At 41.6% G+C, this 22,864-nt stretch overlaps 1 protein-coding gene across 2 annotated transcripts; it reads left to right on the forward strand.

Moving 5' to 3' along the window:
• The first annotated feature begins 22 nt into the window (after window positions 1–22).
• On the forward strand, window positions 23–22,809 carry LOC308067020 (uncharacterized protein). 2 transcript variants are annotated; one of them, XM_080395139.1, is made up of 8 exons: window positions 23–219; window positions 11,141–11,262; window positions 12,387–12,525; window positions 13,387–13,463; window positions 15,226–15,336; window positions 19,538–19,644; window positions 21,031–21,121; window positions 22,591–22,809. In XM_080395139.1, exons 1-8 carry the CDS (start codon window positions 123–125, stop codon window positions 22,705–22,707), a joined length of 861 nt encoding a protein of 286 aa, XP_080251265.1. In that variant the 5' UTR covers window positions 23–122; the 3' UTR covers window positions 22,708–22,809. The 2 variants fall into 2 exon arrangements, with proteins under 2 accessions (XP_080251265.1, XP_080251264.1); XM_080395138.1 differs by having other exon boundaries at window positions 25–219; window positions 13,387–13,508.
• Window positions 22,810–22,864: the final 55 nt, after the last annotated feature.

Below are 22,864 nucleotides of genomic sequence, written 5' to 3' on the forward strand. Positions count from 1 at the left end.
GAGGCGGCTGGTGGGCGGCCGGGCCGGGCACGGGCGGTGGCTCCGCCCCGCATGCGCGCTGGGGGCGGGGCACTGGCGGGCGGGGCGGGCGGAAGGCGGTGGCGCCCCCCCGCGGCGGCGCGATGGAGCTGGAGGCGGCGAGGCGCGCGGTGCTGGCTGCCGTGCGGGGCACGTGCGCTGCCGACCTGCCCCGCCTGCTGCACTGGATGCGCAACACCAGTAAGCGCGGCACGGCACGGCACGGCACGGCCCGCTGCCGGCAGCCGGCGGGGCCCTGATGGCGGGGGGAGGCCCGGTGGTCGTAGCGGGCCTGAGCCGTGCCTCGGCCGGGGCGAGCCGCTGCGGCCTGGCCGCCCCGTTCCGGTGCGGTGCTGGCACCGATCGGGCACCCCCTTACTCCCCGGTGCCGGGCCCGCGGGAAGGCCTCGCCGGTGAGGCGAGGCGAGGGGCGGCAGGGCGGGGGTGGGGGGCGTCCCTCCGCTGCGGGGCCGCTGGCGAGCTGACGGTGCCCGCGAGGGAGCCGTGCCCGGGCTGGGCGGGCGCTGGGCTCCGCTGTTGCCGCAGGGCTGCCGGGGGTCCCTCCCGGGCCGGGGCGAGGGCGAGGGGGCCGCCTCGGGTTGCCGTGCTCGGGAGGCCCGAAGCCGCCGCTCTCCGCCTCCGAGCGGGGCTGCAGTGCCTGAGGCTGCCCCGGCCCCCGCCGCCTCTCCCGGCTGCCGGCAGCGGCGTGTCAGCCCGAGCTGGGGCGGGGGGTGCTGGGGCGGGCGGGGGGCCGGGGCGGGCAGCGCTCGGCTCTCCGGCGGGCGCGGTCAGGGGTCCTGCGGAGGTGCTCTGCGCCTGGCACATCGGGACGTTTGTAGGCGTTAGTCTTGTCTTTGCTCAGCTAACTTCACACGTGTTCCCAGCAGCCTTTCAGAGGCTTGAAAATAGAGGTTTGAGCTAATCTGCCAACACCGCTTTCCCCCACTTGATGTCATCTTAGGTTAACGTGGCTTTCTGTTGAGCTTGCTGTTTACTTTCCCGTTTGTGCCTCTGTATAATTTCATCGACATGCTGCAATCAAGTGCCTCAGGACAGACGAAGAAGGGAAATGGGGGTCAGTGCGCAAGCTGCTACTGTGCACCAGAACTAAAAGATGACATGGAAAACCTGACCATAGGCAGTGCCCTGGAGCTGTGGGCACATAGTGCCATAGTGAATAAACTGACTAAACGCTGCCTAGTCTGTGGATATATTTGCATTTTGCCATTGCAGATAAGAATGTTGAAGCCCCCCCCCTCCCCTCGAATCCTTTGATCGTTTCAAGCAGTGAAAAACATGTGTCCTGTTCATTAATCACTGCCTGCTGGCACGGTAAACTCACTCCCTGGTGGTCATGCATTGGGGAGGAGAAAATTGCTGTACAATACATTACTTCCCCAAGTCATGCCCTGTTGTGCTAGGGTTATTCTTGTTCAGTTGCTTTGTTCCAGCACCTCTTTAGAGTGGAAACATTTTCATAAGCAAACACGTGGGGGCTGTTGCACAAAGGCCAGCTCTGGCACCTAGATGTTGTCCAGCTGTCTGGGTACTTTGAACTGCAAACTCAACTGGTGCCCTGTGGTTTGCAGCTCCCACAGCCACTTGGGTGGAGAGCAGCCAGAAGATCCTGGTCTGGCAGAGCGGGTCCTCTGCTGGCATTACAGGAAAGGAGCCTGCCAGGAACACGGTGCTCATTGCCCTCCATGGGCACGCGGACCTCCCACCCCAACGGGTTCTTTCCTAGGAAAGATATTGCCAGATGTTTCAGAGCATCTGCAAGTCAGCCTTCGTGGTTAGAGCAGAGATGGGATTCCCTAAAACTTGAAGGCTGAGGTTCGATGGATGTAGTTAGTGTTAATTGTAACTAAACATGCTTATTTTCTGTGAGTGTATGTACACATGTATATGTCTACACATATGTGCATATAGACATAATGGCAGAGCAATCTGTTACAAGCAATATTTCATCCCTTCCTTTTTGGGTCCTTGCCTGGATGCAGTAGCATGTTCTGCTTGCTAAATGGTGCCTGGGTTACTGTAAATAATCTTGTTAGAAGTGGTTTTCTTCCATCCAGTATGCTCTCATTCAAAAATCTGATTGAATTTCATATGCAGCCATTCATATTGCTTGTTCACGTAACGTAAATCATTACAGCTCCTTCTACACTGTATTAGTGTGGTGTGGATATATGACTTTCTCAGCTTACTGACTCCTTTTTACAAATACAGTAAAGCACATGGGAACTTAACTAGTGAAACTTGAAAATGCTGAACTGTTTCAGTTAGGAAACACGCTCGCTCTTTTCTCCACTTTGATTCAATGATCATACTTAATCATGGAAACTTTTAGCCGATGGCATAGTTTATGTAGACTTGCAAAAATCCTTTGTCAATTAATAACTTCTAAAATTTTTCTTTTTATGCTACAGCTTCCAAAACTTTTAATAGATAGATAGTTTCGATGAAATACAAGTATGCTATGGTTCCTAGCCTTTATTAGATTATGATCTCTCAAAGATTTTTTTCCTGAATTTTAATGATCTAGATCTGTTCCTAGGTCTTTCAGTGAAAGGAAATACATATTTTCACTTCATCTTTTCTGTTCATAATGAAGACAGAAGCTATCTTCTATTCCAAATTTTGAACTACTTTGTGCTTAGTACCTCTGAGTTATCTGTGTCCTTCTGGTTTTATATTGTTTGTGTCAATGCTGATTGCTGCTGCTTCACAATGTGCATCGTCTTAAGACTAACGTAATTAGTTTTGTAGCTGCCATTCAGTAGCTTTTTTTCATCTCTGTAGTCTCCTTGACGGGCCATCTTCAGAAGATTTTTTGGTTTAGGTTTCTTGCAGTAACTCTCAATGATATTTTATTGTCTTTGTTTACAGGCTTGTGCTCTGATAATAATTTGCAATAATTTTCTCTCTTTCAGAAAAGAAAAAAAAAGATTATTAATACCCTGACTGGATGCTATTAATTTATTTTCTGAGAAATTAAGTTGTATTTTGGGCATCTGCATCTTTGGCATTTCCTTACAGTTTGTGATTATATTTTGCCGAGTACTGTTGCAGTATAAAGCTGTAGGTAACCGTAATTGTACCCAGATGTGTCATTTGGGACATGTGCGACTTCCCAGATTGCCGCATTTGTGGAGAAATTTAGAGCCTATGGAATTTGTTCTCATGCTACTGCTTGTACAAGTTACCGGTTTCTGGATCTGTTGATTATGATGTTTTAAGTAAAATATTAATGTTTGCCCCATTTTTGTGCTATCTTGAGGTGCTGTGGTCTCCCCCTCTAATGTACATATATATGTACGTGTAGATATATGATAGAGGAGAGAGAATTAGAAAGCTTTATGTCTTGTCTGTAGGAACTTTTTGTTGTTATCAAGATATGTTTCATTGCCTCTTCGGGCCATTAATCTGTTCATGTTTTTCCACTCCGCTTTTTCTGGATGGCTGTGTCATCCTGCTTTATTTCCAGTTTTCTTTTTCTTCACTCCGAAGTATACAGGCCTGGAGTAAAAGAGCTGTCTCTCTTAGCAGTTTTATTTTCCTGTAGCATTGAAGAGTAAGTAAGCAGAGGCATTTGTCCAGCAGGTCACATTCCTTGTCCCTTTTTGCAGTTTCCCCAGAGTTGCAGATATTTTGGGCGATGTCCCCAACACAACACTCTTGATGACACTTCTCTTTGTATTGTTTCTCTGAGCTGCTTCTGTGGCTGCCTACTGACAGTAACTTTTACTGTTGGGTTTTTTCCCCCTCAGAATTGTTGGGTTTGAGTAATTACGCTGCCCATTGTAACACCTAGATAGCGCTTTAATTATTAATACTGGTTGGGTGGTGGATAGTGAGGAGCTGGTACTGCGGTTTCTGCTGATATACCCTGAATACAGCTAGGAAATTTGGGGCTCTCTCTGTGCAGAGAGAAAACAGTTTTATGGGAGATGCTAAGAAGTTACCAGATTTTTGTACCACACAGAAATAAAAACCTAGTCTTTGCCAATACAGATGTTGCAAAGAAACAAACCTCTGATGAACGAAAGAAAAGTGGTATGGAGGGGGGGGGGATAATATTCTGAATGAAAAAACTAAGCAAACAAGGATAGGATAAATGGAAACAAAAATGGCATCCTCACAGACAAGTTGTTTTTCTGTGGCGTGTGGGTTCCCCCCCACCTCCTACTGTCATCCTATTCCTGTTTCTGTCAAGATGTCGAGCTTACAGTTTTACTTCCAGCTGAGGAGAGCTGGGCATGATGCCAGTGCTGGCTGTAGTCAGGCTTTTTTCCTCCCTCACGCCCCTCAAGTAAAGTGTACATGCAGTCTTAGAGTAAAGCCCTGCAGAAGGCAGTTGCCGTTAAAGAGTAGTGTTATTGCAAAGAGAGCCTTATTTATTAATTGAAATTAGTTGGTGTTTTCTGACTTGTGTGTTGTATGCATGGAACGTTACTGAGAAACTTTTCCATGCAAGAGCCAAATTACTTTATAGTAAAGCAAGTTATCTAAAGACTCATGTATGTGGAACTGAGAGAACAGTGAACAGGTTCTCACTCTAATGATTTCTGACTAATTTTCCTTAGTAATTATGGGAATGTAAGAGTATGCAAGACACTATTCATTTTCTTCTTTGTACAAATACAGAATAAAATAACCATGACCTTTTTTTTTTTTTTTTTTTTTTTTTTAGGGGGGGTATTGTGAATTTTAGAAATTAAAAAACTTTACATATGATGGAAGAAGACATTACTGTTCTAAGGCAGCTGCTTAGCAACACTGCTTTGCTGTTTCGCAATCAGCCAGCTCTTCCCACACACTGCCGTTTAACGTACGTCATTTCACGGTGACTTGCATTGCAGCTTTTCTTTTGAGTTAAGTCTTAGATCTCAAAGAAAATGAAATAATAAGAGTTGGAAAGAGTAACAGGAACCTTTGGTGTCTTAACTTTTTCTTTATAATAGGATGATTAATACTTTTAATATCCTTCTGCAATAACCACATTCCAGAAGTTCTGGCTAAGAAAACTTGGGTGAAGCCCAAGAGCTAATTCAAACCACTTGGGGAAACCCCCCTGAAGATCCCCCTCAGTTGGGTCCCAGCATTTGATGTATAGTTTCTATACAAATGTGTACATGGTCATATTCTCTCTCACTCCTCCACTGCCCAAACCTGTAAGATTTTCAGTAGCAGGGGAGGTTGCATTTGGCAAGAATGGAGAAGATAAGCAGTGAAAGCTTATGGAAAGAATGATCAGGCTATCTGTATACAAGAATCAGAAGTAATAAATACAGGAATCCTAATGTCAAGTTTGAGATTGAAGTCACCAAACCAGTGTACTTACTGGCAACTACTGAACGCTTTGCTGCTTTAATGCACATTACAAAACCTGCCTCTCAATTCATGTCAGTGAAACACAGATAAGATGATAAAAAGACCCTTTATGGTTTTTCATGTACTGTTATGGAGTCTAATATAGATTTAAAAAAAAAAATTCAGCAGGGCTAAATCTGACTGTTCTAATACAAGCATTTAAATTTTTCTTCTGTCAGGTAACAGTAAAATACAACAACCTTACAAACTTTTCCCATTCTATCTATTTCATTAGAAACCTTGAAATAGAAAGCTAAGATTTCAAAGTGATATACTGGTCTGAATTGCTGATGGTTCATGTATCGATGTTTTCTTCCAAAAAAAATCATCGAAGAATAAACCGGTGCAAATCCTCCAAGTTAAGGATAAACAACATATAATTATGTACGAAATATTTTTTTTCTTGTGGATTCATTTACACTGGGAGCAAACCAGCTTTTTAAGAGATTGGCATAGGATTTAGTTTTGTGACTGGAAAGTTGAGGGCAGACAGTGCTGTAAGTTCAGGCTTTTAACAGACAGCGAGGGAGAGGTATCTGACAAAATTAACATAACCAGACCGTGGTGGACGTGCTGCTTTAGTACATTGCTCTGCATATGGAGAAGAAACTTCTCATTGTACTCTTAGGAACAGACCAAGTTTGTCCAGCTTTTTCTGTTATGTACTTTATGATCTAGGCATTGTTGTGTTCCCAGACCTGCTAGGTAAAATTATCAGATGATGATTTTTACAGGACTATAGGAAATGGTATGAGAAGAAACCGGACTCTTTTTACAGGAAATAGTCCTCAGCATTTCCTTTCAGTAACATGGTCACTGCAGGTGGAAATGAAGTGGAATGAGTCTCTTGAAAAGGTTGAAAGCATGGGTTTCTGCAATGTAACAAGTGTAGCATGTAATTTTGTGTGTGTGTGTGTATGTGTAAAAGCAGTTGAGTACAAGGCTTCGTATCCAAATTGGTCGAGGTGATTTATCCACGTAAAACAACCTTTCAGAAGAGATCAAAATAGCATTGCAGAGCCACATTGACTGGAATGTATTTCTTTGTTAAAATTATTCCACTACTTTGTTTGGTAAACTAAAATGGGATTTACCTGTAATTTGATGAATCACCAACTTTGGCAATTGGCATTAATTTCCTTTGTTGCGACAAATGATAATGCTGCGAGAGAGGTCTCAGGAATACCAAGTACATCTAAGTTGTTAGTCACTGGAACTTAATAATGGTGGGGAAGACTAGTGATTGTAAAGTAGGTATGTGACTTACCTCGTTTAGACTTTAACTTCAAAGCTGCTTTCGATTTATGAATGCAAAAGACTTAAAGAACTAATAAATAAGCTCTAGTTATATTCCTGTCGGAAAAAGCTGATTACTTTCTACCAGTAGTTAAGTATGCTTAGGGAAAGAAATAGTATTTAGAGTTCCTGAAGAAGTTGGTATGCTGAGGTCAGAGATTGCTTCTCAAATTGTTAACCAAAAAAGAATTTAGAGATGTGGGGCTTCTTGACCTGTTTGTTTAGTATCATTAAAACACACTGAATGATTAAATTAACCACATATTAAGTAACAGGGGTGTTAATACTTGCTTTTTACTTCTGTGAGTCTGGATATGTATCTAGAAGGCCATAAGGTGCCTCCTGTTAGGGTTGCCTTTGCTAAATGCTCTTCTTTCCATGTAATTTTCTGTTGTCACTTGGAAATTAGGCATTGCTGATCTCCAGTGATGTCTTTCACAGTGCTGGGGTGTTTAGGTGTTGGTATAGCGGTCTACTCTATCCAGTGTGAGGCTTTGTGATGTTTTCTTATATTTGCCGTAGAAAGGCTGAGCAGCACCAGGGTGTTAATTAGGCTTTTTGCAATGTGTTAATTAAATTTTGTAAATGCCTGTTGAGTAGATCCAGTCAAACCGGTTTTTGAAGTAAAATACAAACACTGTGCACTCAGACTTCCTCCATAAACAAATGGTTGTGATTCACCTTGCAGTATTTCATGAACTGTACAGTTCTTTCCTGAACTTTCAATGAACGCAGGGGTTGGCTTGCACGCTCTCCATTTCATATATGTAACAGGCACTAAATGATACCAAAAATAGTTTTCTATTTTTGTTTCTTCTTTGAAGATCCCTTGTAAGGTGATACTGAGATTCTCAAGAGCAAACAATTTGTTAAAACACAAGGGTGGAGCTGATAAAACTGCACCAGCAGAGGCAGAAATGCATATTTTCATATTTGGCACCTGTGTTCTGTACTTGATGGCAATCTATAAATATTTGCATACTGCAAAAGTAAATGAGTTATTGTGGTAGCTGTTGCTGTTTCTTGCTTTGACAGGAAAGAGGCGACTCTCCAGGTCTGAGTTCAGTCACAGACTGTACAGGCAAGCACGAAGCGCTGCATGCACAGCTTCTGCTGAAGCTGCCATTTTGTCACCTTGGGAGTGTGCTCAAACCTCCTTCTCTTTTTTTTTTTTTTTTTTTGTTCCTGCATGCTTATGCTTTATAAACTGATAGTTGGGAAAGAGCATTTCCATTTGTCAAATATTTTTTGGTATCAGGGTTTCAGTATTTTTTCCTTTGAGCTGCATGTGTGTTGTAAGATTTTTTCTTAGGACCTGTTTCGTACAGGGCACCCACAAGAACTCTTGCATGTCATACTTAATTTTGCAAGAATTCAGAGGGCCCCATGTAAGATGGTCCGTCTTGTGACAAGTATCGTACAAATGGAAGTCAAGGCAGAGGAGGGGTATGCTGGGTTTGGGGAAGATGGGCATGCTGCCTGGCTCCCTCTGAAAGTACCTGTTTCTCCGCTGTGGAGCTGGGACACTGACAGAGAGGACAGAGCCGTCCACCGCTCATGTGGCCCACAGCAGGTCCCAGGCTGTGATGGAGCAGATCCTGTTGACCTACCAGCTCCACGAGAAAGGGAGCTCAGGCTCTGCATTTGCCGTGTGATGTGTCCGGCCTGGTGGTCTATGAACACTTCCTGCATTTCATTAAACGCTGTATATGAATTTGATACTCTTAACAGGCAGTATAACAGCTGGATGAGCTCTCTTGCATAGTAATAGTATTGTTTTAAAGCATGTGCCAGATGTAGGGGCTTATTGCCCACAGGCACTGGTCTGTACAGCTGCTAATATCAGCTTTCTACTCTCTCATTCTGTCTGTAGCATGATTTTACTCCTTCTTGCTTCCTCAAATGTTATCCACCTCAGCAAACTCTGGCTCCCTTGCACTCTGAGGGCCTGTCGTGGTGCTGACCGTCCCAGTTAAGCAACGGCTAAATCTGTCCGCTTTCCCTTTCCATAGTCTCTGGGTTCACTTCTGTCGTGTCACATCCATAGAAATCTTCCCTGAGCTGATAAGAAAAATCACCCGCTGCTTCTGGGATGTTCATAATAAATCTGCAAGCTGGTGCATGGACCATGAGGTTAACAGGAGATGGGTGCTCATTAGAGGTTTCAAATTAAAATGCTGACAAGCTGGAGCTGCTGCATTGCACCTGTTGTGGTGTTCGTGCTGCTGCCATTGCAGCTGCTGCCTCTGTCCTCCTGTGCTCCTCGATGCAAAGTTTGCATATCTTTAGGAGCTGAGGTTCTGGAGAACTTATCTATGAGCTCTTTGGAACAGCAAGTTGTCTTGCTGTCATATAGTAACTACCAACAGTATTCTGCACGTTAGGGCCTTGGAGCGTTCCTGCAATACATTTAATAAATAATAAATATATGTTGAGGGAATCCAGATGATGCAAAGTTTCTGCTGCTTACTACGGGGGATTCTGGAGTCAGTGTTGGGACGTGTTGAAAGAACCATTTACATTTACACTCTTTAAGAAGAGCGTGTCTTGCGCTAATGAAGGAGGGCTTCTTCAATGGTACGGTTCTCACTACAGTGCTTAAGCAAAAAGTGTTTCAGAAGCATTTTGTAGTTAGAAGTTTAGCTGGTCTCTGTATCTTGTACTAGCCTTAAAATGTCTTGCTCTTTCTAGCATTGCCTGTGTTCTTAGAAAAGATTAAATGTATTAGCATAGAGAAACTTGCAGCGTATTTTATAGATTTATTTTGAACCTGCTTGCCATGGAGCTTGTGTAGACTGATGTTCCCACCTGGGACAGCAATGTTAATAAACATTACCTTTTCTAAACACCTCTAAAAGCTGACAGATCCTCTTTTGATGAGTGATACACACAGATGTTAAAACCACGCTCCTTGCCCAGCATGGTGGTGGTCTAAACAGAACAAGAAATAAACCAGGAAGAGTGAGGAAGAGAGGACAAATATGTCGATTTTTAGATGAGAGTCAGCAGACGGGTTTGGTATATTTTTCAGGATTAGGTTTGTGGTTGCTTTTTGTTCTGCGTTTCTTTTACAGGTACGTAGTTTTGACCGGAGATGTGCCTTTGTTTAGAACTAGATCGGTGTCCTCAGAGCAGTAAAGATCTCCAGACAAGAAGGAATTTCATCTAGTCCTTCTTTTGAGGAAAGCGCCATAGAAAAAGAACAGGGTAGAGACGTACGGCAGATCTCATGCTGAATGTCAGTTAGGAATGTCATCCTCTTAGCGTGAGACTGGGCTGTGTAAGCAGGGCGTTGGCTGCAAGATGTGAAAATTCTGGTTAGTGCAAATAAACCTTTAGCTGGAGTAATGGGTCTAGTTCTCAATACTGTAGGTCATAAAGGATGAGACAGTCCAGAATATCCAAAAAGGAGTGATGAGAATGATCAGACTCCTAGAAAAAAATGCAGGAAAGGGCTGAATAAGTGGATCTTGTTTTTTCTAGAAAAGAAGACTTATGGGGCACATGGTAAGTCTTCAGAGAAATAAAAAGTTGCTATATACGGGAGAGGAACAAACTTCTATTTCCATTGTGAGTGGGACAGAGTACTGAGTTTAAATTGTGGCAGAGGAAATCTAGATGAGTTATTAAGAAAAGTATTCCTTTCTAACAGTAAGTGTGGTCAAGCACTGGAATGGATTGCTAAGGGTGGGTGTAGAGTCTCCAGCATTAGCAATCTTTTTTAAAAGAGTCATTGGGAGAAGTAATGACACTACTGATTCAGCCTTGGAAGAAGAAAGGATTGGTGACTTCCCAAGGTTTCCTCTCAATCTTTTTTCTAGATGTCTTAAAAAAAAAGTGTTAAGGTAATGCAGGGATATTCTGGGGAAATAGCAAGAATTTACAATGTGGCTTTGCAAAAACGTACTGGTTTACATCCATTCCTATTTTCTTCCACATTTGAAATATTTTGATGGTTTAAGTCATGTGAAATTTATTGTAAGTTGAACTGTTGAACTGTGCATTATCCCTGATTTTTTGTAAGCACTTTATTAGAAAGATGGTATGTATAAAAAGAGACTTGTATATAAAAAAAAGCCTGCATTCAGGCAACTATGAGTTTTGTAATTTCTCCAATAGTTCAAAAACATCTTTGATGTTTTTATATCTTAAACTGAAACAGTATCACTTTGGTGGCAGCCCAGACCATCATATGTGAGTTATAAGTTTATAAATATGAAAATAATTTGAGATTTCAAAAAAGCGCTACGTTTATTTTAAGTGGCAAAGTTATTACAATCCAAATCTGTCATTGGCTGGAAAAGTTAACAAAGGCTGAAAAATGCATTTCAAATAAAAACCTTATCCATCTGGTATTGTTTATGTCTTGCAACTGTATATTGTACTGGTCATCACTTAGTCCACATGATCTGCATATGATTGTTCAGGGGTTCTTGTTTGTCTTGATTTATAGATGATTTTGATGAGCTTGTGGTGAGTAACAGTGATGTTGTGCTCAAAAATATCGCTGAAGATTTGCGGAATCACCTACCCATCGAGGCAATGTTTAATTCGGAACATCAAGCTGTTCAGAAAGTAAGCTAATTGTTACAGTCTTTTTTTTTTTTTTTTTTTTTTTTTTGCTGAACCACAACATTTATTTGGGAACAAAGCTGATTTCAGTTTTAGTAGTAGTTCATAATAAAGAACACGCACTGGAGTGAGGTATAGGTATGGGAAATCTTAGTTTCATTCTCAGGTCTGTTGCTGCAGGATTGTGTGACCCCAGGAAAGTTGCTTCATAGTTCCTAATATTTTGATCATAAGTTATTTGGCATAGCTTTCATTCTGTGTGGTATGGCACCTGTCACAGTGATTCTTTAATGCTAGCTCCATAACAAACTCCCAGCCCCCTTAAAGAAAACAGAAACACGGGGCCAGTGTTTCGCTGTTGCCATAATGTGGGCAGCCCAGAAATGATTTCCAGCTCTTCTCAGATTCTGATGGCTCAGAATGAGGTGGGCTGTGAGTCCTGTGGGAGGGGAGAGCACCTTTTCTACTTGAGCTGTCAGTATACGTGAAAAGTTAATGTATTTCCCAGAAAAGTGGTGTGTGGCTCTTACACAGGAAAAGTGGATTGGCCACATGCAGCAAGCCTGGGAGAAGGAGGAGAGAGGAGTAGGAGGATGAAGATTATACCCCTTGAAACGGCGAGAAGGCAAGCATCCCAACTGGTGTGCTATTGGTTGAAAATAACACCCATGTTAATCAGAGGTGTTTCTAGATTGAGGCATAAGGCACGAAGATGAAAATATTCAGATAGTTGAAGCTGAGAAGCAAAATTGCCCTTACTCCTAAATTTAAGTTATAGTCTCCTCATTAGAGTAGAAAACCGAAAGCTTCCTTTGCCCTGTTCCTCCTCTATAGCCAGCAGGCACTAAGGAGACAGAATTGATGGCGGGTCTCCTGCTCAGCTACCGAAACCAGCTTGCTTTCCTTTGTCGACTTCCACTTAGTGGTTATTTCAGTGGAATTTGGTGATCCAGTTTACATGCAGGGTTTCTATGGTTTAAGTTTGATTTGTAACTTTTGAGTAGGGAAAAACTTGAATCTTAGGGATTTGGGGAAAGGTGGGGTGGAGGGACAATTAACTGTGTACCAGCGTAAGTGAAATTAAGAAACTTAGTTACACCTTCCTTAGATTTTGTTCCTCTTCTCAGATACACCAGCATCCACTGCCCATGATTCATGTCGATGCATTCCTTTATGATGATGATTTTGTTGATTCATTGTGTGAGGAGGGGAAAATGAGTAGGAGCTACTGCACCGAGTGTGGCTCATACAAGACTGCATCTTTAGGTAAGTGCTCTTTTGGGAACACGAGAAACAAATTCAGTTTAACTAAACTGGTTTGTGCAGTGACTCATCCGGACAACACGACATCCCGCTGATGGAGGGCTTTGTCCAGACTGGTGCAGTACACAGGTCAGAATTATCTCCCATAACCAATGGAAGGAGACTTCTGCACACGTAAGTTGAATTAATTTGCAGTGCGTGAGTGACGTTAGTTGCCCACAAAAACTGGGCAGGGAAGAGGCAGGGCTATGTACCACTGAAAAGGAAGATGCCTGAGGAAGACGATACTGTAGAAGTCCACGCGATAGCCTCAGTCTCCTCTCGCACGCTGAAAAGCAGTAGAAAGCACCATCTGTCTTAAAGCTTTTGTGTGGTGTGGTACAGATCAGTGCTATTACCAGTGTAGCACGGGCATTGAAGGAGGAATGGTTTATATGGAGAACATCCCGTTCCTTAAAACCTTGGAGTTGAAATTCAAGCTATTAACGTGTCTGCCCATAAAAAGGTTTGCATGTATTGTGTTGAGCCTTAGGTACCGTGCTCCCTTTTTCACTTAAGCATTTCCAAGTTACTTTGTTTTGTATTTTGCAATGTATGTCACTGTGCAGAAAAAGGTAATTCAGTTTCATGAAGGATTTCAAAGTTCTCCACGTAAGGGAAGGAATCCCCAGGCGCAGGACAAACCGCTTGGCAGACCACCTCCGATCTGCAAACCCTGGTTTTCCAGGGGCCCCAGCAGTAGTTCAGGCAGGAAACCGTGCGGGTTTTCAGTGATGATAACTCTTCAGGTTAGTATGTCGTTGGTTAATAACACAGTAGTTAGTACTGCCCACCCAACACCTTTGTTCTGTTCTTATTTCCCAGAGTTTATTTCGCATTCCTTTTCCCTCATGGAACTGAAGTTTCTTTATCAACATGTACTGCCTGACCTGACAGGAAAGGTAGTGGTTGACGTTGGCTCCAGGCTTGGTGCAGTGCTATTTGCGGTAACTTCCAGCACAGGAATTCATATTTTATTACTGTGACAAACATTTTCCCTCCTCTCTGACTACCTACTCTCGTTACTCCATCTTGGACGGGTCATTCTGAGCGGCACCTCTGATCTGCCTCCCTGAGCAGTGGAAGGTGCTGTTTACTAGCAGGTTCAGTTTGGGTTCTGTTCCTCGCAAGAGGGAATACAAATGATCTTGCTTACGGAGAGGGAAAGTCTGTTGTCCAACAGAGCAGCATATTGCTGTCACACGTGCTGCTCTTTTGCTAGTTCCTGCTCTGCCTCTCCTTCGTAAGTAAGTTTGTCCTCTATGTCTTGACCATGTCTATATATAGTTTAGTTATGTTAAATTCCTTTGTGAAGCTGACAAACTGTTAAATTATACAAAGGAAGACTTTGATATGAATTTGTCTCCAAAAACATATTGTCCTGCTCTGCGTTTTAAAATGCACATAAAATACTTCCATCGAGAAACTTGAGTGCAATTTTGATTGCTTTTGGCATGGCTGGTGCAACATATGGCCTACAGCAATGCAAAACACACATTACAACTTTCTTGCAAAAGTCAATGGCTGTTTAGGGCTCAATCTTGGAAACACTCAAGCATGTAATTTTACTCATCTGAATAATCTTATTTTGTGGCTACTCAAATGAGGAAAGTTACTCCCATTTGTAAATATTTGCAGCATTGGGTCCTTAAATGGTAACAATTTTCCTAGCCTGAATTTGAAGTACTTAAAAGCTTGTATTGGTACGGTAGAAGATAGTCTCAAATAAAGCAGGGGAAACGTTTTAAAATGAGAGTTTTCCTTTGTAACCATGTGCCTGGCTTTTATTGGAGGAGGGGTGGCTTCACCTTCACAGGTTGCTTCTCTACTCTCTCAGTTGAATGGTTTCAGGAAACATTAATAGTTAGATTGTAGTACACAGGTATCTTAGATACTCTATCTTTAGCATTGTTTGTTTGCCTTTGCCATTGTTGGCAAAGTGTAATTGTGGTGTGCAGTGGAGACAGTGGCGCTTAAAGCAGTGTCTTCGTTAGGGCCCTGTAGGCTCAGCTACTTGTGCTTCTTTTTTTTTCCTACCGTCTCCCAACAGCTTTCCAAAATCTCAGTCTGAAACTGAAACCATTATTTTGGGCTTATTATTAAGAGATAATTTATCCTTTTTCGTATGTACCTGGATGAAGCATCTGAAAACGGCAGTAATACAATACTTACAGGTGCTGGCAAAGACGCTGTATGAAAATACCCCGTTACGTTACTGGCACGTTGTCCTCCATTTTCACTTTGACTATGTGTATGTCTCTTTCTGCCCCCTTGCTATTTTCTTCTTCCATTTTCCCAAGAAACAAAAATGTGCAGTCTTTCCTTTCACACCATTTTTGTAACTTGGTTTATACTGCTTTTTTCCTTCTTAGACCACTTTCAACTATTTTGCAATGGAAGTGAAGTCGGTGCTTTACTATTCTGTTTGTTATTTTGATATGTCATTTTGGATCCTTTATTAAAATTTTTGAGACATAAGTGGGAATTGCCAGATCAGGGCTTCAGCTCTGAACAACATCACATCCACTGAAAGACGTTACTCAACTTGCTGTTTTAAAATGCTTTCTTAATCTTAACCTGTGGGGGTTTTTTTCCATTTAAATTTAAATTTCTGAACTTGTTTTAAAGGCATCACAGTTACTAAATTTCCTTTTCCTAATGTAGGGTTATCTTTATAGCTCAGCATCCCAACTGTATGGAGTAGAAATGAATGCAGAGTTTTGTCAGTTGCAAGAAATGATGGTTACAAAATACCAGTTCATTGACAGAATAAAGGTAACTAAATATATGGTTTAGTGTATGTATTTTTAACCACTGCGTACTAGGTATCCTGAGTGGCTGGTAAAACAGTGTTGTGAGAAGTTTCTGCCTTTGCTTCTTCTGGGCTTAAACAAAGGTTTTGCATTAAGAAAAAAAAAAAATCTTATGGCAGAGAGGAAGAGGGAATTTATCAAAATATGATAACGTGTTGAGTCACTTAGCCTCTTCCCTGAATGGACTTAGGTACTGGCTCATGCAAAATGGGTACATCTTACCTGTTTCTCCCAGTGAGATCAATGATGTTATTGCCACTAACTTGTGTGACATTGAGTGTATAAAGAGTTTCTGTCACGAATAACAAAACTAAATGCCTGTGTTTCATTAACATTAGCACAAAGATGTTTGTAGGATGTGCAGATTGGTGGCTAAGAACACCTAAAGGACTTAGGGCTGTTGGTGTTTCCTTTCTTGGAATGTCGGCGCCTATGTACCTTCCACAAACAAAATGGGTTTCAAACAATGTGATATCATTATGGGAACCGTTTCCCCAGTTCCATTATGGAAATAACTATTTTAATGAGAAAAAATACATGTTTTTGTGCCTTTCTGGGGAATACCAGTTATTTTGTTAGCAGCAAAAGTTGGTAAACAGAATATGCTGGGTAGCATACTGGCTTTAATCCTGTGTCGTATGCGTGTGCTCTTGACCGGAGTCGCACAAACTGCTGGGTGTAGTAATTTCTTGGAAAGTAAAGTAAACAATTCAAAACTGGAAAGAAATTACAAACATAAAATATTTTAACACAGGATAAGCAATATCATCGGGTTTCCCAGTTCAATCCCAGTCTGCCAGATTATCCGTAACCTCTGGGTTTTGCATATGTTTTGTGTTTGTAACACCTTACTGTGATGAGACTGAAAGTGCAGTTAGGAACTCTGTCAATTTAATTCAGTGGAGCTGGAGGTCTATATGCATGCTTTCCAGCCTTGTATATTCTTTTTTATAAGCCTTTTTGTTTTTCCTTCACACCTTGTAATTCTGCTGAAGTATTCATTTCAGAGCATAAAGATAAGAAGATAATACATTTTCAAAGCAGTGCCTGAGGACTCAGCTATTTGAGTCTCATTAGATGCTAATTTAGTCATGTGACTCCTGTTATCACACTGCTTTGAACATTTCACTCTTAGATTTTTATTTCACCCCCAAATGAATCCTCTCAAGAAATACATACCAGCTTGAAAAACAGTCAGAATCCAGTTGGTGATAATAATTTATGGCACAAATTTGCAAAACTGTTAAGAGACCCTTCTTAAATAACAAATTTTTTTTCAGAATATTTTGGATTTTTATTAGAGCGTGTTCACAAAGGGCAGCAGGATGGAATGATATCTTTAGTGGCTGTATCTCTGCATGAACCTTGTGTTTCTTTGGTCAGCATTTGATTTGTTAAAGTACATAGAAAGTTGCTTAGCATCTTTTACCATTTGAGCACTTAAATGCTGGGAGGAGGAAAGTAAACAGTTCAACAGATCTTAGGAAACTTGAGACCTTAATTCAGAAATTACCTGTAACCATGAAAGGCTTGGTGTGTATTCCATTGAGCAACAGAGCAGTTTTAAAATCGATCGCTGCCTCCTCTGTTGTGCCAGCACACAGCCAAACGGGTCAGGGGAATGGTCCAGCCGAAAAAGAACCCAGCAAAAAAGTGTTTTACCTGCAGCAGCACCTGGGGCTGGGCCATGGTGCAGCCACACGTGCTTCTGTGGTCCCACATTCCCCAACAGGAATGAGGATGTGTTTGGGGAGGATGGGATGCTTCGGTCACTTTATTCAGCACGCTCACCTACTCACTCTGTAAATACAGACTGATGTTACGTTGAGGTTTAAATATTATTCAAGTTAAGGAAACATCAACACATGTTGAAAGTTTCCCAGTAGTTTAAGCATCTTTCTGAACTGAGGCTTAAAATACTAGGAGTGCCATTAGTAGGGGATTAAGAAAATTTACTGCTAATCATGACTTCTTGTGCTGCAAGAAGTCCACTGGTGAAACAGTCCACCCCTTGCGTTTGGGTTAAAGGACTGCTGCTCAGGTTTTTTGTACAGAAGTCCTGTGGTTTTGTTATTTGTGCCCACTGAAGATAAGAGATTGAAGTAAAATGTCCCTTAGCCTCAGAAACAGTGATCCAGATCCCACTGACAGTCTGGGTAAATCTGGGTTCTGAAACACGAGTCCTGGCAGCTCTAGCTGAGGCGTGTTTTGCCCCTAGCTGTCCATCCTTCCCCACTGCAGGAGGCTGTTGCCTGTATCCATAATACCTTACCACCCCAGTTCATGGTCTTTCATTTTAATGAACGGTTAGCAGTGGCTTTATGTAGAGGACAGGAGTTGACAAGCAGGACCTGCTGTATGTAGGACTGCTGATGGTGGCTGGAGTGGTCCGTATCCTTTCTCTGCTGCCTGGATGCTTGAGCTTCTTAATCAGCTCCTGTGCTGCTACACAGTGCACTGTTATAAACTATCACCAGTCTTAATTGTCCTGAAAAGCTCTTAACTTTCATGAACTAGCGGATAAATAGTTCAGATGTCCACAGAGTAGAGGTGAGAGCAGAAATTTGATCAGTCATTCTGACGACTGAACTGTGCATATTTCTCACTGAGATGGAGCCTTCAGACACCGACCTGCCAGTTCTGGGTAAGGCACAAGAGCACAGTTGCTTCCTTTCCACTCATTACAGGCAGTGGTGAACAGCTTGGCATGGTAATGTGTTTAAGGAGACAGAGCTGTTTGTTTTACCGGTTTGGAGCGCTTGCAGAGAACCCACGGCGTATAGCTTTCAAAGATGAAATGCTGTGATGCCTAATTTTTTGTTAGGGTTTTGTTTCTGTTACTACTGATCTTGAAATATTTGGCTATAATTGCAATTGCTGTAATGCATTCTGATAGCATGAAGCAGTCGTAAACTGGGGCAATTTACCATCTTCTCCACACTTGAACCCTTAGAAGTTGCAGGGGTGGTAGTATCTGTTCCCAGTGTCAATCAGAGCTGCGCGCTTTGTGTGTGCGTTATGAGGAGGAATACATAATTTACCCTCCCAAAAAGTATCGATGTATTGTTAAGTGGGCAAAAGGTTTTTCAACACGTAAGTGTTTTTAACCTTTTGTGCTAACATTCAGCTTTCCTGTCAGAATTAAGAATTCCTTTCTACGTCTGTCCAATATTGGAAGTATTTGACAAAACGTGAAATACTGAATCCATCAGGTTAGTATATTCCCAGCACAACCTAGTAATAGGTCACACAGGAAGGAAAAGAAGTTGTTCAGATTTTCCGTCCATTTTGACATATAGGGATGCACTTTCAAAAAATTTGTGGAATGCAAGTAGTGTTCACATTGGCTTTCTCTCCCTTATCCCTTCAAAAGATTCGTGTTTCTCCTCAGATTTGGGATGTGATGTACTTCTGTGTTTAAAAGGAAATCAAATACATCTTGTCAGAGTGTTAATGAGCATCCATATTCTCCTGTCACTATGATCTCACCTGTTTGAAAATGACATAACGTGCTAATATCCTTTTTGGTAGGTGAAGGTAAATAAAATCAGACCAGCTGCTGTGCTGACTAGAGGCAGTTGTTTAGTAAGGTGAAGCACTTGCTGTCCTCCAGTGCCACTGAGCATCCCGCCTTTCCAGCATTCCTAGTGCCAATATAGGTTGTGAGAATTCAGCTGTCAGACCTGGATCTGTAGTGTCTTTTCTAGCTATAATCCTTTAGTAACCTGCTGAGTCTGTCAGATGCCTTTTAATAGCCTCAAAAAGGCTTTAGCCATCTTAGCTCCTTTCTGGAAATCAGTGAGCATTTGGGATAAAATATAGGTAAGTGAAGTGTAACAGCCATCATATACATCATCTCCTCTTTTACGGCTTTTACAGTGTTCTAGACCAAAAGTCAGATGTAGTTTATTTCACTTAACATAGTGAATCATATATCTTAATTAGAGGAGATAAGTCTGATTTTTATTTTTGAATTTTTTGAAGCTTTTTCTGGTTATTTACTTCAGTTTTATCGACTATGAAACCAGTGAAATACCCATTTTTGTGACTGCTTCAAAATGGTGGTAGCAGGCGCTGTAGTAGGTTGACAGGCTTCACGGCTACTTGAAGGCTGTGTTTGTGTATTAAATTAATTTATGCCTTGTGAAATTTTTCTCCTTCAGGTGGTTCACGCAGACATCTGTACTCAGGCTTCACTTCTTCAGAAGGCTGATGTTGTTGTAATGAATAATGTCTTTGAATATTTTCTTAACAGACAGGAACAGGCCAGGTAAGCTATGTGTCCGAACAAGTTATCTATTTCTTTGGCAATGTGTGTGTAACCTTGTGAGTTATGGAGAACCTTAAGGTTGTGCTTTTTGAAGTCACATACATAAATTACACAAGGAAATTGTTTTAAACTGCCTGCGCTTAATTGTTGTACTTAATTGCTAAGGTGTTATGGCAGTTGTTTATTGTTAAACCCACTAAACACTGCTGCTTTGTTTATCCAAACCTTGCCCTGCATCCTTGTACTGGTCTCTTAAAATTTAGTATCTTGCTGTTAAAGGATCTGAAATTACTATATCAGCATAAAGCTCCATTTTCGGAAAGAAGACAGGTCACTGACTTGTAGATGTCAGAGCTTTAATATAGATGCACTGCAAAACATGGTTGTTAATGATATTTCTAATATATCTTCGTCAGGATGTGGTAGCAAGCCAGCGCATGGCTAAGGTTCTTTTTCAGGTACAAGACACTGACAGATGAGCTTTTGCTAATCCAGCAAAACATCATCCAGCAGTTTAAAACATAAATAACTTTACTGTCCAAAGTTACTGTGCCTTTAGAAGGGGCAGTCAAAAAGAAAGGGTGCCTGTGGCTGCCATCCCAGCCAACACCCTGACATTCATTAGCAGTTTCAGCGAAGTCTTGTCCTACTGCCCTTGATCCCAGGTGGTAATGTTAGAGAGGCACAGACAGGTGAAGGGTAGTGAGTGTTCCACATTGCTAGTTTTGTTTCCAGGCACATGACCGAGAATTCATTTATTCTTCGAGAACTCGGGGGCAGTGGTTCAATGTTGCATTAGTACCATGAAGACAAATGACATTTGAAGAATGCTGGAAATTAAATTATTTTTAGTCTGAATTGCCGTGCTGTGAGAAATGATCTGACATGCAAAATCAGAAAAAAAAGGCAGGCTGGGGGCTGTATTTAAATACTCCAATTGCTAATGTCTTAAGAGAAGTATTTTGTCACGACTGCAAAGTATGTATGTAAAGAACAGCTTGTTGTTAAGCTTATTAAGACAGTGCACTCAGGGACTGGGTTTTCATCAAAACCAAAAGCTTAAAGGGACCAAATGTCAATGTTTAATCTTAGTCCATCATGAAGGTGTTGACAGTACAAAATTAGATGCATGTATATATCAGAGTTAAAAAGTTACAGAATCTAACATTGTAAGACCATATATTCCCTCTGTTTTTAAGATGAAGCTTTATTTTGTTCATACAAAGACAGTTGCTTTGTTATTAATAGTGACTGATAAGCATGTATAGCAAGTCTTTAAGCTTAGTCTACCTCTGGCCACTAAACTGTAAAAGCGTTAGATTCGTTTTATATCAAATGTTGGGTTTTTTCCTAAAAATTGGTGACCTACTTTTAAATATGTTTCAGAGCTTGGGAATTTATTGCTTGTAATGTAAGGAAAAGAGGGTCCTTATTAGTGACAGTTCCAAGCCTTAAGGAATCGCTCTCAAAGCTCCAGGTAAGTTCCTTCAGCTGGTTTTAGCCAACACGTTTCCTATGGAAGTGGCAGGTCTGTCGTTGGGGTTCGCTGCTTGCCGGTATTGCTGTGAGGAAGGATATGTAATTTTGTGAATAGATTAGAAGATGTAGGACTCTGGGTTCTATTTCCAGGTTCCAACACACCTTCCTGTAATTTCACTGTCCCCACCTGTGAAATGGAAATCCCAGCCTGTATCAGTAGGCTGCATAAATCATTGTATTATCATATGTATTAACAATACCTTAGCTGTGAGGTTAAAAAAAACCCGCAAAACGTTAGCAAATCCGTATTATGATGCGAGTAACTTTTGTGATAATCATGCCAATTTCCATCAGACTTATTCCAGGGATAGGGGTAGAACCTGAGAAGTACAGATGTATTTATAAACTTCTAGAGGCAAAATCTTGCAGTGTTTTCTCTATTTAGCTCTACATTTGCACGTTGCCTTGAAACGTGACAAACTGGTTTGTTAAGCCAGTAGGAGAAAGGGACATATTAAAGAAGGACCATCCTTGAGGATGCTCTTGTGTTCTGACTTGCTGTCAGCATAGAAAATGACTCATAAAATGCCAGTGTGAGTTGTTAGCAGTACAGATTAGGGAGAGATGTGGCCTCCCAGCTAGCCAGGTGATTACCACGAGATGTCTCGGACCAGTGACATAGCTTTAAATTGCAGTTGGAAACAAACATGATGACAGTGCAACTTCCAAACATGTTGAACACCCTGTGCTGCTGTTCTCTGAGTAGTAACCACTTCCGAGGGACCAGCCCCTGCCCTGGGTCCGTTCTGCCATAGGTCATTGGTAGATTACAGTTGTTATGTGTATGATGCCTAGACAAATTGTGTGGGTGGGCTTTAGTTAGGAAACAAAACACTGATCGTACATGACAAGGTTATTTATAAAGTAGCTTGCTTGCCACAGCGGTCTGCTTTAAGAGAAATTGAAGTTGCCTGTATGCTAATGGGTGAAATAGATCCTCAGCCCCAGGAGCAGCAGTGGTGTCATTTGACCTTTCCTTGGAGCAGGCAATGGTTACAGAGCAGCTGAGAAGCCCTTTGTAGTCTTAATACAATACTCCCTGGGTGTAAAACAAGAAAGTACCTGTGATTGTTCCGTGGTACAGTTAGCTGCTCCCTCAGCACTTCTCTCAGAATGTTTCCCTCTGATCAGGATGCTTGAGGCTTACACAAATGCATATAGAGAAGCAGCTGTAACATGCTAGCAAATTATCTAGACTATTGACTGAGATCATTTTTATAAGTTATCTTTATTCTCCCCTATTTAAGTTAAATGGCATTTCCAGAAATTAATTTATCGTTGCTGCATAATTTGGAATGATTAATCTATCTTATTATGTCTTGCCTTCTTAATACTGTACTAACCTTGAAATGCCTGCTGTGTTTCTCAACGTTGTGTTAATTTAAGGATCTGCTTTCATTGTTTCAGACAGATATACAGCTCAGCCAATGGGTCGAAGAGATGCAGCTAAACTATGATGTGTATATGGAAAAGGATGCTGACAGAGAAGCACTTGAACAAATACATTTATACAAGATTCTCTAGTACCTGGAAAGATTTACTAGTATCTTTTTAACATATATTTTGGGTCTAAGATGAAGTTGGATTGATTTGTGTGAATAAATCAGGTCAAAATTCTTACTGGGATTAATCTGAGTCTTGTCTGTGGTGTGTAATGTAAAAGTCTTTTGAAACAGGTTTT

Source organism: Falco punctatus (assembly GCF_963210335.1).
Source record: "Falco punctatus genome assembly, chromosome: 7".
Taxonomy (NCBI): domain Eukaryota; kingdom Metazoa; phylum Chordata; class Aves; order Falconiformes; family Falconidae; genus Falco; species Falco punctatus.

What these genes read in the sequence shown, in the direction of transcription:
- LOC308067020 (XM_080395138.1), top strand. Translation starts at nt 123, where the DNA reads ATGGAGCTGGAGGCGGCGAGGCGCGCGGTGCTGGCTGCCGTGCGGGGC. An exon ending in GCACTGGATGCGCAACACCA is followed by an intron (nt 220 to 11,140) that starts GTAAGCGCGGCA and finishes CTTGATTTATAG; the next exon opens with ATGATTTTGATGAGCTTGTG. An exon ending in AACAGACAGGAACAGGCCAG is followed by an intron (nt 19,645 to 21,030) that starts GTAAGCTATGTG and finishes AATATGTTTCAG; the next exon opens with AGCTTGGGAATTTATTGCTT.